This window comes from Nannospalax galili, unplaced genomic scaffold (genome assembly GCF_000622305.1).
Source record: "Nannospalax galili isolate Female #2095 unplaced genomic scaffold, S.galili_v1.0 scaffold1387, whole genome shotgun sequence".
Classification (NCBI taxonomy): Eukaryota; Metazoa; Chordata; class Mammalia; order Rodentia; family Spalacidae; genus Nannospalax; species Nannospalax galili.
In genome coordinates, this window is record NW_008355976.1 from 551,478 (window position 1) to 567,044 (window position 15,567).

Here is a 15,567-nt window from a genome sequence, read left to right on the forward strand (position 1 = left end):
CCTGGTTTTGGGACTAAATGCAACACCATGTCTGGCCTCGCCCTAATCTTTCAACCACTGTTCATGTAAAATGATGTGAACAACCAAGATAAATCTCTGTTGCTTTCTTCTGTACATGATCCAGTTCAAAAATCTTTTTTTTTCTTTGTCTTTTTGAAACAGGGTTTCGCTGTAGCCCCAACTGGCCTGGAACTCATTATGTAGACCAGGCTGGCCTTGAACTCACAGAGATCCGCCTGCCTCTGACTCCAGAGTGCTGGGACTAAAGGTGTGAGTCACCACACCTGGCTTCAAAAATCTTAATAACTAGTACTTAGAATATTTGTGTCCCTGATAAAGCAGAAGGCAAATCTAGGAAAATCTTCTAAGTTATTCAGAATATTGTGGTAACTGAGGCACACATTTGTGCAATGTTGACTTGTCCCCTAAAACCATGCTAGGTTTGTTACATGACTTGGTATAACTGCCAGTCTATATTTCTAGAATTGATAATCTTAACCTCAATTAAGGTTTTTGGTTTTTTGTTTTTTTTTTTCAATTAAATTGCATTTGGCTGACTTCAGCTCCCTGGACAGCCACTTGAAGTCTATGGGGTAAACACACTGAAACCCCTCTACTGAGAGAAATCATGAAAATATCTGCTAACTCCTTCTGATTATAAACCAAGTTGGTAACAGCTGAAATCAGAAGACACATCTCCCATTTTCCCAACCATAGCCCTCCATCCCGCAACATGGGTAACGATGGTGATGTTAATGATAGTAATCATCTTCAAAGCAAGTAACACTTACTGGAAGATTACCACATTGCCAGGCACTACTCTAAGAATTCCAGGTATTAATCCTCATACCTCTGTAAGGTACAGGCACTGTGGAATCCTCATTTTACAAAGGGGGCAATCTGCCAAGCCTACCTGGACTATACAGTGAGTTGAAGGTCAGTTGAGGCAACTTAATGGCTCTGTTTCAAAATAAAAGGTAAAAAGAGGGCTGGGACTGTGCTCAGTGTTAGGCCACTTGCTTAGCATGTTTGGGGCCCTAGCTTCAATCTTCAGTATAGGATAAAGACAGGAGGGGGTGACAAACTTGGCAGTGAGAACTTAAGCAAATTGCTCTGTATTATATAGCTAGTAAACAGCAATACTGGTGTTCAAACCCTGGATGGCTTGGTGCAATTATTATTCCTAGGGCTGAGGGAGCTACCCAGGAGTGACCCAGATACTTGGAAAGAGTCCCAACAAGACCTGTTCAGCCAGCCATGAGACACTGTATCACATAAACACAGAAGAAAAAGGGTAGTTACACAAGCTGGGTTAGCCTGTGGAGCCTGGCCCATACTGCCACACTTACCTCCATTGCTCCTCTGGGGAGAGGTCTGACATATCAACCTGTAGAGAGATACCACCAGAAAAATCTGTTATTGACTTAGAACTGTCCCTGCCCAAAATAAGGTGTTCATGCATTCATCAATATCTTCCAGGAATTAAGGGAGGCTTCACATCTTACATCTCTGCAAAGCCTTTCCCAGCACTATTTCACACTGATTTCTCCCTTTTGTACCCCTTAGTTTCTTAGTTTGGCTCATGTTTATGACATGAATGCATGTTGCCCAGCTGTGGGAGGGACTGAAAACAGGAGTTCTAGCTTCCAGGATGTTCCCAGGACAGTGGACATACAAACAGAAAATTACATGGTAAAGACAAGCTATTGGTTTTTTTACCCAATCTGGGGTGATAGAAATCAGGGAAAATTTCTTGGAGTAATTATAAAATATTACCCAGAAATGAGAGGCATAGGGTCCAAACAGAGGGACTGCCATGGACACAAAAAGAAAAGAGCTGCAGAGTAATAAACAACTATGACTAGGATGAAGTTTGAGTGAGGATTAGAAAGATATGAACCTACACAAAATATTCTGTCATATAATGCATGTGATTTCTAAATGACCACAGAGGAGCAGGCAGATCACTAGACTAAGGCAAGGTGAGCTTTAGCCCCTGCTATTATTAGCTACAAAGGTTCACAAGACTTATTGAAAAGCATTTTCTCTTCCAACTCAGACCCCTACTTGAGTACCTGTCTATCTAGTACCCAAATTAACAGGACTTGTCACTGTCTCTGGCCTTTCCATACTCTTCCTTCTCTGCAATGCCCTTTTCTTTCTTTTTTTCCTATCTGAGCCCAAGTCATCCAATTTCACTTCTCCTAAAAAAGACTTCGGCCTAGGCTGGTGAATTCAGGTCTCTGCTGTTCTCCTTTTTACTGTGTGGCCCAGGGACTAGCACTGAGTCATCTGAGTGCTTGTTAGAAATACATAACCTCGGGCTGGGGATATGGCTCAGTGCTCACCCAGCATACAGAGCCCTGGGTTTAATCCTCAGCCAGGGAAGGAGGAAGGGAAAAGAAAGCACAAACTCAGGTAATACTCCAGACAACTAAATCAGAATCTGCCTTGTTTTTTGTTTTTAATTTTTATTATTTTTACTTTATGTGTATGAGTGTATTGCATGCATGTGAGTGCACCCATGTCATGCTATGCCTCGGAGGTCAGAAGAGGGTGTCGGATTCCCCTGGAACTGGAGTTAAAGATGGTTCGTAGCCACCATGTGGGTGCTGGGGATTGAACCCCGGTCCTCTGCAAGAGCAGTCAGTGCTCTTAACCACTGAGCCACCTCTCCAGCCCCCAGAATCTGCCTTGTAACAGGACTTCAGATGACTGTTATGCACATGAAATCTGAGAAGCACTTTTCTATAACATTCATTTACAGTCTTATGCTATCTTTTTTTGGGGGGGGGGTCTTTTTGAGACAGGGTCTCCCTATAGTCCCAGCTGGCCAGGAACCCACAAAGATCCACCTGCCTCTGCCTCCCAAGTGCTGGGATTAGAGATGTGTACTACCACGTCCAGACAGTCTTATGTATCTTAGCATGCTTTCCAAGCCGGGCGTGCTGGTGAACACTTTTAATCCCAGCACTTGAGAGGCAGAGGTAGGCAGATCTTTGTTGAGTTTGAGGCCAGCGTGGTCTACATAGTGAGTTCCAGGACAGCTGGGGCTACAGGGAGACCCTGTGTCAAAAAGACAGAAAAAAAAAAATAAAAAAAAGTGCTTTCCAAATGATCTGACTGCTTAAGGCCAAAACCAGGGTAGGCCAAGGAAGGTTCTAGGGCTCACAATTCAAGAAGCACTGGGTCTCAGGTGCTGACCCTATACTTGCTCGACCTTGAGACTGAGTGAATGCCTCCTTAAAGCTAGTGACTTTAATGCCTCGCCCTAGGTCCACCCTGGCCTCTAAGTACCTGGCACCCTTCCCATAAACCTGGAAGTTGTCTCAGAGCCAGGACCCGCCTTACACTGCTTTTGTGTTTTCCAAGGGGAACAGCAAGAGCTGAGCATTCAATGACTAATTATGCAATTGAAAAAAATCTTCGCCAGTAATCTAAGTATGTTAACAAACCAGCACACCACCTGGAGATGCTTAAACAAGACAGTAAACAAACATCTGAAAATAACTATGAAGCATCTGGGGAAAGAACAATCATTTGAGACCATAAAGCACCTAGAAAAATCATGCTAAAACAAAACAAAAAAACCCTGCATGCCAAGCACAGTGGTGTACACCTTTAATTCCATCACTCACAAGTAGATCACTGTGAGATGGAGGTCAGCCTGGTCTACATAGCAAGTGCCAGGGGCTACAGGGAAAACCTGTCTCAAAAAAACAAAAACAAAAACAAAAACAAAACAAACAAACAAAAAAACCCACTACATGCTGAAACAAATAGGCACATGTCCAAGAAAGCAAGAAAAAAATGTACTTGCAGGGCAAAGTACAAGATGCAGAGAATTGGGCCAGACACAGAGGTGTGTCTGTTTGAAGGGACTATGAATGTTACTGTCTTGGTTCCACCACCTGGAAATGGAAGACTTCTGACTCCATCAAGAGCTGTGAGGAAAGTACACTCCAGGAGTGGACATGTAATAGACACTAGAAGAGGCTGGGGAACTCAAAGTTGGTGAAGCATGGGACAGCAACACTTCAGAGTCCCAGGGAAAGCAGATCAGAAGAGCAAGCCCTAAGGCTGAGACTAGATTTGGGACTTTATGGATCATCAGCACTTCACAAAGTAGTATAATGTTAAGCATAACATATAATCTGGCTTTAATATTTACTCCAGAACCAAAAGTTACTTAAATTACATTCAAACCAGTCTTCTGGCTCAAGTGGAAAAACAAGGAAAGTCGTAAACTATATCTATAATTAACCAGTACCATCTGGAAAGACATCTTTATTTGCTACCTCATTAAAGGAATGTACTCATTTGGGGCCAAACATTAACCCAATCTAAAGTTACCTTGTCTGAAGCTCAGGTAAGTAATTAGGCAGGCTCTCAGGGCAAAGGTATTGACTGATGGTCCCATAACCAATTCCTAAGACCTCTATGTACAATGTTTTACTGCTAGCCCACCACTCCTTGCCTAGGATCCCACAAAGTTCCTAATCATGCCAACCCACAGAAGCCCTGCTTTAACAAGAAGTTAAACCAGAAATGCTAGGCCAGTTTCCTCAGTTACCACAGAAGAGCAAAATGACAAGGTACAACAAAATTGAATGCTACCAAATTATACCAGTAACAATTTACCATGTGATCTGAATGCATCAGGAGTATCCACAAACCAGGCCATGGACCATGGTTTTAAGCACCTGCTAACTACAGAGGGTCCTGAATTTTGGAATCTGATCCTCTACTTCTTTGGGTAGCCAACTTGCTATTTGGGGTACCAGCTGATCCTTCCATGTTAGAGAATGATCAGCCACACAGCTGCACTTTATCCTTTCACAAGAGTAGAGAAGGGGAAGTCCAGCCTTTGCTACTGATGCATTCACAGTCCAAGGAGTAAAGAAAGAAACAAATTAAAAATAATATGATAAATATGACCATTGACATATAAACAAAATGCTACATAATCCTCAAAAGAGGTGAGCTAGTTCCTGGGCCTGCACACTAACCAGGCTGGCTGCTCCTATCCGGAGAGGAAAGCTGAACTGCTGGGTGATCAGGATAACAAATGAAGTTCAAAGGTTCCCAAGTTAACCCACATTTGTAGTTAGTTTCCCATTCTCTTCATTCACATTCTTCCCCGACTCCTCAGCCATGCCAAACACTCCAAGCAAGTAAGTAAAAGTGCAACTACCTCAGACTCCCAAGATCTTAAGTTGGCTGGGGATATTTATTGCATATACCTAAGCCACAGTGTGAGGCCTTGACAGCACACACTGAGCAGTGAAGTAGATGCCCACTGTATCCAGCCCCAATTTCTTTTTTTTAAACAGGGTCTCACTATGTCACCCAGGCAGGCCACAAACTCATGATCCTCCTGTCTGAGCCTCCTGATGGCTGAGATTACAGGTGAGCTTTACCACACTCAGCTATGACTGTCTTCTTTCAAGTACTATAATTTCAAGAATCATTCATGTTACAACATGTATCAGCAGTTCATTCCTTTGCTAAGCAATATTCCACCACAGAAAAATATTATATACCAGAGCTGGAGAGATGGCTCAGCGGTTAAGAACACTGGCTGTTCTTGAAGAAGACCCGGGTTCAAATCCCAGCACCCACATGGCAGTTAACAACTGTCCCTAACTCCAGTCCCAGGGGATCTGACAGCTTCTTCTATCCTCCTCAGGCATTGCATGACACGGGTGCACTTACCTACATGCAGGCAATACACACACACATACACATTAAAAAAAAATTTTTTTTTAAATTATATTCTATTTATTCATTCATCAGGTGATAGACACTTGAGTTTGTTCCAATGTTTTGGTGATTAAAAATAATACTGCTGGGACTGGAGAGATGGCTCAGTGGTTAAGAGCACTGACTGCTCTTGCAGAGGACCCAGGATTGATTCCCAGCACCCACATGACAGCTATGAACCGTCCTTAACTCCAGTTCCAGGGAAATCCAAAGCCCTCTTCTGACCTCCACAGCATTGCACGACACAGGTGCACTCACATACATGCAGGCAATACACTCATACACATAAAATAATAAAAAAAAATTTTTTTAGTCTCTTTTAAGACAGGGTCTCTCTGTAACCCCAGGTGGCATGGAACTCATTATGTAGACCAGGCTGGCCTTGAACTCACAGAGATCTGCCTGCCTCTGCCTCCCAAGTGCTGGGACTACAGGCGTCCGCCACCATGCCCGGCTAAATAAAATATTTTAAAAAATAATAATACTGCTTAGGGCCAAAGAGATGGCTCAGCAGTTGAGGTCAGGGGTTGCTGTTGCAGAGGACTTGTGTTCAGTCCCCAGCACCCACATGGCAGCTAACAACTGGCCCTAACTCCAGTTCCAAGGGATCTGACACCTTCTTCTGACCTCCTTGGGCACTGCACAACATGGGTGCACTTACACACAGGCAATACACTCATTCATATATATATATATAATTTTAAAAAAATATTTTATTTTGGCTGGGTGTGGTGGTGCACGCCTTTAATCCCAGCACTCGGGAGGCAGAGGCATGTGGATCTCTGTGAGTTCAAAGCCAGCCTGGTCTACGTAGTGAGTTCTAGGACAGCTGGGGCTATAGGGAGACCCTGTCTCAAAAAGACAAAAAAATAAAAAAATAATAATAATAATAATACTGCTGCAAAATAAAAACAAGACACAAACAAAAAATATTACTAATACTGCCAGGCTAATGAGATGGCTCAGTGGATAAAGGCATGTGCTGCCAAGCCTGAAAACCTGAGTTTTTCTTCCAATTAACCATCCAAGCCGGTGTGATATGGTCCAAGGATTATTTGAATCTTATTCATCTTTGTATTTCAAAGACATAATCTGGTATACTTTATTATAAATAAGGTTATAAATGTTAGATGGATGTTAAATAATTGTAACTGCTTTGAAGATAAGCATACAGCTTATTCAACATCTCCCTTAAACTTCAAACCTACTAATAAGACACAAAACAAATGCTTGGAAAATACTCAGAATCTCTTAGCTCTCTCTTGAACAATAGATGCTATGCAAAAGTTCAGAGGAACTTGGAAAGCCATCTGAAACTAATAAAACTTGCCCATCTATAAACTGCCCCTACCATTCATCCCAGAGAGAACAGTTGCTCTCTACCAGTAAGAAGCATCTTCTGGCCGGGCATGGTGACACAGGCCTTTAATCCCAGCACTCGGGAGGCAGAGGCAGGTGGATCTCTGTGAGTTCAAGGTCAGCCAGATCTACATAGCATGTTCCAGGCCAGCTGGGGCTACAAGGAGATCCTGTCTCAAAAAGACCAAAAAAAAAAAGGCATCTTCTGTATAAATCATCCTTGCAGTGACAAACACAAATAACTAGAGACAGTTTGGCAACTGACCCACATCAGAGATGTGAAACTGATACAGATATATCACCCTTGTGATACTCCGTGGCTTCTCAGTTAAAGTGACCATTCCTCATAAGAGAAACACCAGCAGAAACCTAACTTGATTATTAATAGCTAACAGCAAACATTTTCCAAACAGATCATACAGCTAGAACTGAAGGAAACTTGGGAGAAAAGAAACTGAAGTTCACGGCTGGCAGTGACAGAAAATGTCTCCACCACTGCTTCCCTGCCACTCAAGCTACACATGTAATCTAGACCCTCAAATCCTTTACCTTTTCTATCAGTCACTTTATTGCCCAAGTGCAAAATTTTCGAGCGTCTCAATGCTGCCTCAAAGAGAAAGAACTCCTCAGCAGACTACACAATACCCTCCATGAGAGCATCCAGACCACACAAGTCCATAATCTGACCTCTGTCCACCTCTCTGCTTCCCCACTCCCATGGAATTTGTCACGTGATATCCCATAGCCTGTATGTAATATACCAGAAGCTACACATACTTTAGAATTAGATAAACTTGGAAGCCTTCTTGCATAGATTATGACAAATGTTCTTTGCCCCTTTAACCCTTTCAGCCTCCAAGGTAATCTTTTTAAACTGCAAATTTAATAACCATCACTCAACTTAAAAAAAAATATTTGTGGGGCTAGAGAGATGGCTCAGCAGTTAAGAGCACTGACTGCTCTTGCAGAGGACCAGAGTTAGAGTCCCAGCACAATGGCGGCTACGAACCTTCCTTAACTCCAGTTCCAGGGGAATCTGAAGCCCTCGTCTGACCTCCGAGGCATTGCACGACATGGGTGCACTCACATACATACAGGCAATACACTCATACACATAAAAATAATAAATAAAATATATTTTTAAAATATTTATTTATGGGTATGTGTGTCTATGTGTGTGGGTGTCCACAGAGGCCAGAAGGAGGTGTCAGAGTCTGTGGAGTTGGAGTTGCAGGGGGTTGTGAGCCACCTAACATAGGTGCTTAAAGATCTTCTATAGTTAATCATCATCTACATATAAAACCCCAGCTTTATTACAGTGTGTAAGATCCTCCACGAAGCCAGGTGTGGTGGCACATGCCTTTAATCCCAGCACGTAGGAAGTTACAGGCCAGCTGGGGCTACAGGGAGACCCTGTCTCAAAAAGACCAAAAGAAAAAAAATACTGTCTTTTTTTTTTATGTCTATGAATGTATTCCCTGCACCCATGTTGTGCAATATCCGTGGAGGACATCAGAGAGCATCAGATCCCCTGGAACTGGAGTTATGAATGATTCTTAGCCACCATGTAGGTGGTGAGAACTGAACCAGTGTCCTCTATGCAAGAGCAGCTAGTGTTCTTAACCACTGTGAGACATCTCTCCAGCCCCAGAACTGAACTGAAAGAAACAATCTTTTTTTTTTTTTTTGGTTATTTTTGTTTTTTGATATAGGATTCACTATGTAACCCTAGCTGGCCTGAAACTCACTATGTAGTAGCCTAGGCTGGCCTTAAACTTGTGGCAATCCTCCTGCTTCTACCTCCCTGGTGCTGGGATTACAAGCATGCACCACCACACTCAACCTTCAAACATACGAACCCTTAAAAACCAAATCAGGGACTAGAGCAATGGCTCAGTTGATAAACTGCTGGGCAAACATGAGGAGAATCTGAACTCCAATAGATCTCCAGAATACACTTGAAAGCCATGCATGGTGGTATGCCTGTAACCCTAGCACTTGGAATTAAGGGCAGGATAGTAAATATGGGTGGATACCTGGAGATCACTAGCCACTCAGTCTAGCCAATCGGTGAGCTCTCAGTTCAATGAAAGACACTGTCTCAAAAAACAAGCTAAGGTACTGGAGAGATGGATCAGTAGTTAAGAGCACTGGCTGCTCTTGCAGAGAACCTGGGTTCAGCCCCCAGCGCCCACATGGCAGCTAACAATTGTCTGTAACTTCAGTTCCGACGCCTACTTCTGACCTCCAAAGTCATAGCACAGCATAGGTGCATTTACTTATGTGCAGACAAAATACTCATATACATAAAATAAAAATAAATCAAAAAAATTTATGGGCTGGAGAGATAGCTCAGTGGTTAAGAGCACCTGCTGCTCTTGCAGAGGACCCTGGTTTGGTTCCCAGTATCCACATAGCGGCTAAGAACTGTCCCTAACTCCAGTCCCAGGGCATCCGACACTCTCTTCTGACCTCTATAAGCATTGCACAACATGGGTACACCTACCTACATGCAAGCAATACACTCACACACATAAAATTTTTTTAAAAAATTTTTTTTTGAGAGACAGGGTCTCCCTGTAGCCCCAGCTGTCCTGGAACTCACTATGTAGACCAGGCTGGCCTTGAACTCACAGAGATCGTCTGCCTCTGCCTCCCAAGTGCTGGGACTACAGGTGTGTGCCACCATGCCCGGCAAATAAAAATTATTTTAAAAAGTATTTTTTCAAAAATATGTTTTAAAAATATGAAAAGCAGGGCTGGAGAGATGGGTCAGTGGTTAAGAATACTGGTTGTTCTTGCAGAAGACCCGGGATCAAATCCCAGCACCCACATGGCAGCTAACAACTGTCCGTAACTCCAGTCCCAGGGGATCCGACAGCCTCTTCTGTCCTCCACAAGCACTGCACAACACGGTGCACTTACCTACATGCAGGCAGTACACGCATACACATAAAATAAAAAAATAAATAACATATTTAAAAAAATATGAAAAGCAATAGAGAAAGACACCTGCTATCATCCTTTGGCCTCTACATACATGCAGTCACACATACAATGGCATGTACACATGCAGAAACATGCACACACATCCAAAAAAAAGGGAAAAAAAATCAAGCATCTTCTTTATTGTCTCCTCTCCTCACTCCCCAGCTCTTTTTGTCCTTTTCAGACAAGGTCTCCCTGCAGCCCCAGCTGGCCTGGAACTCACTATGTAGACCAGGCTGGCCTTGAATTAAGAGATCTGCTTGCCTCTGCCTCCCAAGTGCTGGGACTAAAGATGTGTGCCACCCACACCAGCCCCCCCCCCTTTAAAGTATTGAAGATTGAACTCTTGCTAGGCAATTTATGAGGTCTAGGTGAAACCCAGCAGAGTTCATCACTCCCTCTTCTGTTACTTAACACCCACTTGTACTACATGACTGCAATTTTCCCCAGATCTGTTTTACCCCACAAGACTAATTAACTCTCTGAGCTACATCCTCATCCTTATATCCCCAGCTCAGTATCTGGTACTCAATAGCTGACGATGGAAAGGATGAATAAATATATCCAAATTCCACAGCCTGGCATTCAAAGTCAAGCTCATGTTAGCCACAACCTACCTTAACACTTGATGGGTTTCTCTCCCTACTAGACTGTAAACACTTTTTTTTTCTTTTGGGACAGGTCTCCCTGTAGCCCCAGCTGGACTGGAACGCTCTGTAAAGCAGGCTGGCCTTGAACTCACAGAGATCCACCTGCCTCTGCCTCCCAAGTGCTAGGATTAAAGGCATGCACCGCCAAGCCCAGCCTTAGGTGGTAAACTCTTAAGTTATCAGAGATAGTCTCTTTATCTAGTAATAATCCCTAAATGAAGTGCCCAAAACAGTACCTGGCATAATTAAATGCACAATGAATACATGACAAATTTTTTAAATAGTGAATTCGTATCATTAGTCTATCCCAGCTCCACTTACAGGCTATGCAAAGTTGAATAAATCATGTCTCTATGTCTGGTTTTTTTCTCAGATAGAAAATAAAAGATAATAATTTATTGAAATATGGGGCTGGAGAAATGGCTCAGTTAAGAGCATTTGCTGCTCTTGCAAAGGACCTGGGAGGGTCACAACTGCTTATAACTCTAGCTCCAGGGGATCAACACCCTCTTCTGGCCTCCACAGGCACTGCATGCATGTGGTGCACACAGACAAATAGGTACGTAAACAGAAGTAAAAATTTTTAAATAAATCATTTGCTGCAACAGAATTAAAAGACCTAATGCAAACTGCCTTTTGGGCCAGGCATAGTGGCACATGCCTTTAATCCCAGCAGAGGCAGACCAGCCTGGTCTACATAGTGAGTTCCAGGCCAGCTGGGGATGCAGAAAGACGTTGTCTCAAAAAGACACACACACACACACACACACACACACACACACACACACACACACACACCAAAAAAAAACAAACAAAAAAAAAACCCCCACACACACCCCAAAAAACAACAACTGCCTTTTGCAGGGCACTAAATGATACTCTCAGAAGATATTAGACTCAGTCCTAAAGGAAAAAAGGAGTAAAATGTCACACAAGGCTGCTAAGTAACAAAGTACCTTAAGCTATTGATAACACCAAGAGGAGGGGGAAGAGGACTGTCTGCTTGCCCTTGCCCCAGTTTCTCCCTAGCTGCCCAGAGCCAAAAGCCCTATGGCTATGACCCGGCATTCTCTTGGGAAAGCTGCACTTTAGAGGGAACTAATGAGTTTGTGTTTACCTACAGATTTTCCTCTAAGGAGCAAAGAGATAACAAATGACTTCAAGAAGAGAAAACACAAAGAAATAAAGAGGTGGTGAGAAATGACATTAGATGGATTATCTTCTGGTAGCTTCCTAGGAATAAGCTGTTAGTCCAAACAGCCTCAGGTGTGCTGAGACTACATTTTCCAGGGGCATCCTCTGGCAGGCTTATGCCTCCAAAAGTCAGAGAAGAATCTGGGAAAAGTTATGAAGAGGACTAAGAAGCTGAAGCTATATAGGATTAAGAATTCTAACCAATCTTGCTGGGCGTGATGGCACATATCTTTAAACCCAGCACTCCGGAGACAGAGGCAGGTGGCTCTCCCATGAGGCCAGCCTGGAACTACATAGTGAGTTCCAGGCCAGCTGGGGCTACAGGGAGATCCTGTCTCAAAAAGACCAAAAAAGGGGCCTGGAGAGATGGCTCAGCGGTTAAGAACATTGTTCTTCCAAAAAACTCAGGTTCATATCCCAGCACCCACACGGCAGCTAACAACTGTCTATAACTCCAGTTCCAGGGTATCTGACAGTCTCTTCTGTCGTCTGCGGGCACTGCATGACACCAGTGCACTTACCTACATGCAGGCAATACATGCATACACATAAAAAAATAAAAATAATAAATTAAATTAAATTTAAAAAGACCAAAAAAAGAATTCTAACCAATCTGAAAAGCACTGCACAGAGGTATTCAAAGAGAGAATAGGCTGATGGTGGAGTGACCGGACTATTAAAACACCATAGACAGGATAACTCCTTCCTATAGATTTCAACATGGGTCGATTGATTTGATTGAGGATTCAACAAACATTTGAATATCAACTCTACGCTGGCTACTATGCAAGAGTAAGTGCTGGGAATGCACGAGATGAAAAATGAAATGGTCCTATCCCCTCAAAGAGTTCACTGCCTAATAGGGGAGTGAAACAATACAGTAAGTGCTGATAGAAATCTGTACAGGGTGCTTTGGGAGTGGAAAGTTAAGTTCTTAATTCACTGGTAAGGGGCAATATGACATTAATATAAAGTAGACAGGTTTCAACAACAGCCTTCCTAAAGCAGAGTTCACACCTCCACACAGTTGCATTTCTTCAACAAGTATACTGATCTGTGCCAAGCACTGGGCAAGGCACTGAGAACGGTAGAGAGATGAGACAGTTTCTGGGCTCAAGGAGTTAATCTTCATCTTTTCTTCCTCCCTCTCCTACCCTCCTTTATAGAGCAGATGGCACCTTAAGTTCTTTCTAGAAGTAGATGAGTTATTTAATCACAACGATCAAAAATTTCTTACAAAAAACAAGAGTAAGCCATACAAGGTGCTCACATCTATAATCCCAACATTCAGGAGATAGAAGCAGGAGTTTGAGGTCAGCCTGGGCTATATAGTGAGCTTGAAGCCAGCCTGAGCTACGTAGCAAGGCCTTGTCTCAAAAAAACAAGTTAGAGAGATAGCTTAGTGGTTAAGAGGATTTGCTGCTCTTCCAGAGGACCCGAATTCAGATCCCAGCACACATGTTGGGTGGCTCACAACTGCCTATAACTCCAGCTCCAAAAGAAACCAATGCCTTCTTCTGGCAATCTTGGGCATAAGCACACTCACGCACATACTCAAACACATAAAATAAAAATGGCAATAAATCTAAAAAAGAAAAATAAACAAGGGTGAATTGGGTGCTGTTAAATCAAATAGGAATCTTCCAGGATATCCGCCAGACCATGACTTTGATTACATCCAAACTCAAAGGTCACAGAATGGGAGGCTGGCAGGCCTTTGTGTCTACTCCTTTTCTACCACCATTTTCTATTCTCACCACAATATTGTCAACACAAATTACTGAGAATAATTATATCTTTACTCATTCAGACATTCACTAAGTATTTACTGAGTACCTGACAGAAGTTGTATGTAGGAAACATAAAGCAAAGTAAAACACTGAGCTCCAGGAACTGTCAAAGCTGCAAGAGATCTCAAAGGCCATTGCATCCAAATCTGTCAGTTCCCAGATAAAGACTGAGGTACAGAGAGGTTGAAAACTAAGTTTATATATTCATTTACTGAGTCATACTCTATACCACATACCAGAGATAAGAGTGAATAGGGCAAAAAGCAGGACCTCAGTCAAGTCATCTGTGGAAGTAAGTCCCACATCTATACAGTGGGAGTATCTGTGTAACACAGGAATAAAAGTAGACAGCACTCCTCATGCCCAGAGGGGCTCAGATCACAGATGCTGGAATGCTCCTGTATTTGAAGGCCAGCTCTATCACTCACCTGTGTGTATGTTAAGCAAATCTCTTAAATTCTCTGTGCCTTCTGTGGAATGGTGATAACAGCAGCTATCCTGAAAGGCTCTGGTATTAGATAATGTATTTAAAACACTTGGCCTAGGGTAAGTTCTACTATTTTGCCTTCAGTACTTTTCCTCCAGACTCTTTTCTGCTGGGCCTTTCCCTCAGAATCCTTCTCAGTCATCTATGATCAGCTGGCTATTGTGAGATTAAACAAATCTGGTATTCCTTCTGTAAAACTTGGGTCTACAGCCTACTCCTCTAGTGGTTTCTTCCCCACTTTACCCTACTAGGCTATTTTACAAGCATCAAAAAATTCCAAAGATAGCCAGGTGTGGTGGCACACACCTTTAATCTCAGCACTCAGAAGGCAGAGGCAGGTGGATCTCTATGAGATCAAGGCCAGCCAGGTCTACTTGCAGAGTTTCAAGCCAGCTGGGGTTACAGGGAAACCCTGTCTCAAAAAACAAAAATAAAGATGGACATGGTAGCGCACACCTTTGATCCCAGCCCTCTGGAGGCAGAGGCAGGTAGATCTCTATGAGTTCAAGGCCAGCCTGGTCTACATAGTGAGTTCCAGGCCAGCTGGCACTACAGGGAGACACTGTCTCAAAAAGACAAAAAAAAAAAAAAAAAAAATTTTTTTTTTTTCCAAAGATAGATACTCAAGACTCAATTTGAGTCACGTCTGCCTCAATCCCTCCATGACATCTAATCTGGATCAATAATCCCTAGAGAAGAAAAGCCCTGGAAACAAGGAACACCTACCAAATGTCTACAGGGAGAGATCCACAGGAGGAAAACAGAAAACAAAACAGTGACTAAGAGCAAGGGATGAGAACGTTCACAGCCTTCTAAAGGTTTACCAAGGCAGGACCAAGGTAGCTGGGAGACCTGTGTAGCTGTTTCCTGCACCCACCCCACAATCACAGCAACTATGACATGTTTTTCAGCGTACCAGTCCTTCTCTAAATATTCTAGTCCATGAACTCCTCAAGGATAGTAATCATACTTTATCCAGCTTTGTATTAAAGGCATAGCATCACAACTAGCACACAGAAGGTGCTTCAGAAGTCTGATGAATAGGCTGGGCATGGTGACCCACACCTGTTATCCCAGCAGAGGCAAGAGGACCGATGAATGTTCAAGGCCAGTTTGGTTTACATGTCCAATTCAAGTCCAGCCATTGCTAGATAACAAGATCCTGTCTCAAAAAAACAAAAACCAAGCCCGGCATGGTGGCGCACACCTTTAGTCCCAGCACTTGGGAGGCAGAGGCAGGCGGATCTTTGTGAGTTCAAGGCCAGCCTGGTCTACATAGTGAGTTCCAGGACAGCTGGGGCTACAGGGAGACCCTGTCTCAAAAAGACCAAAAAAA

General features: G+C 43.1%; 1 protein-coding gene across 2 annotated transcripts in view; it reads right to left on the reverse strand.

Annotated features, from left to right (window-relative positions):
• Positions 1 to 15,567, reverse strand: part of Rnf121 (ring finger protein 121) — a 63,518-nt gene that overhangs the window by 42,007 nt on the left and 5,944 nt on the right. For both annotated transcript variants that reach the window (XM_008854073.3, XM_029556618.1), the window contains exon 2: positions 1,350 to 1,387. In XM_008854073.3, the coding sequence (XP_008852295.1) occupies positions 1,350 to 1,387 (38 nt within the window). The remainder of the gene's footprint in view (positions 1 to 1,349; positions 1,388 to 15,567) is intronic.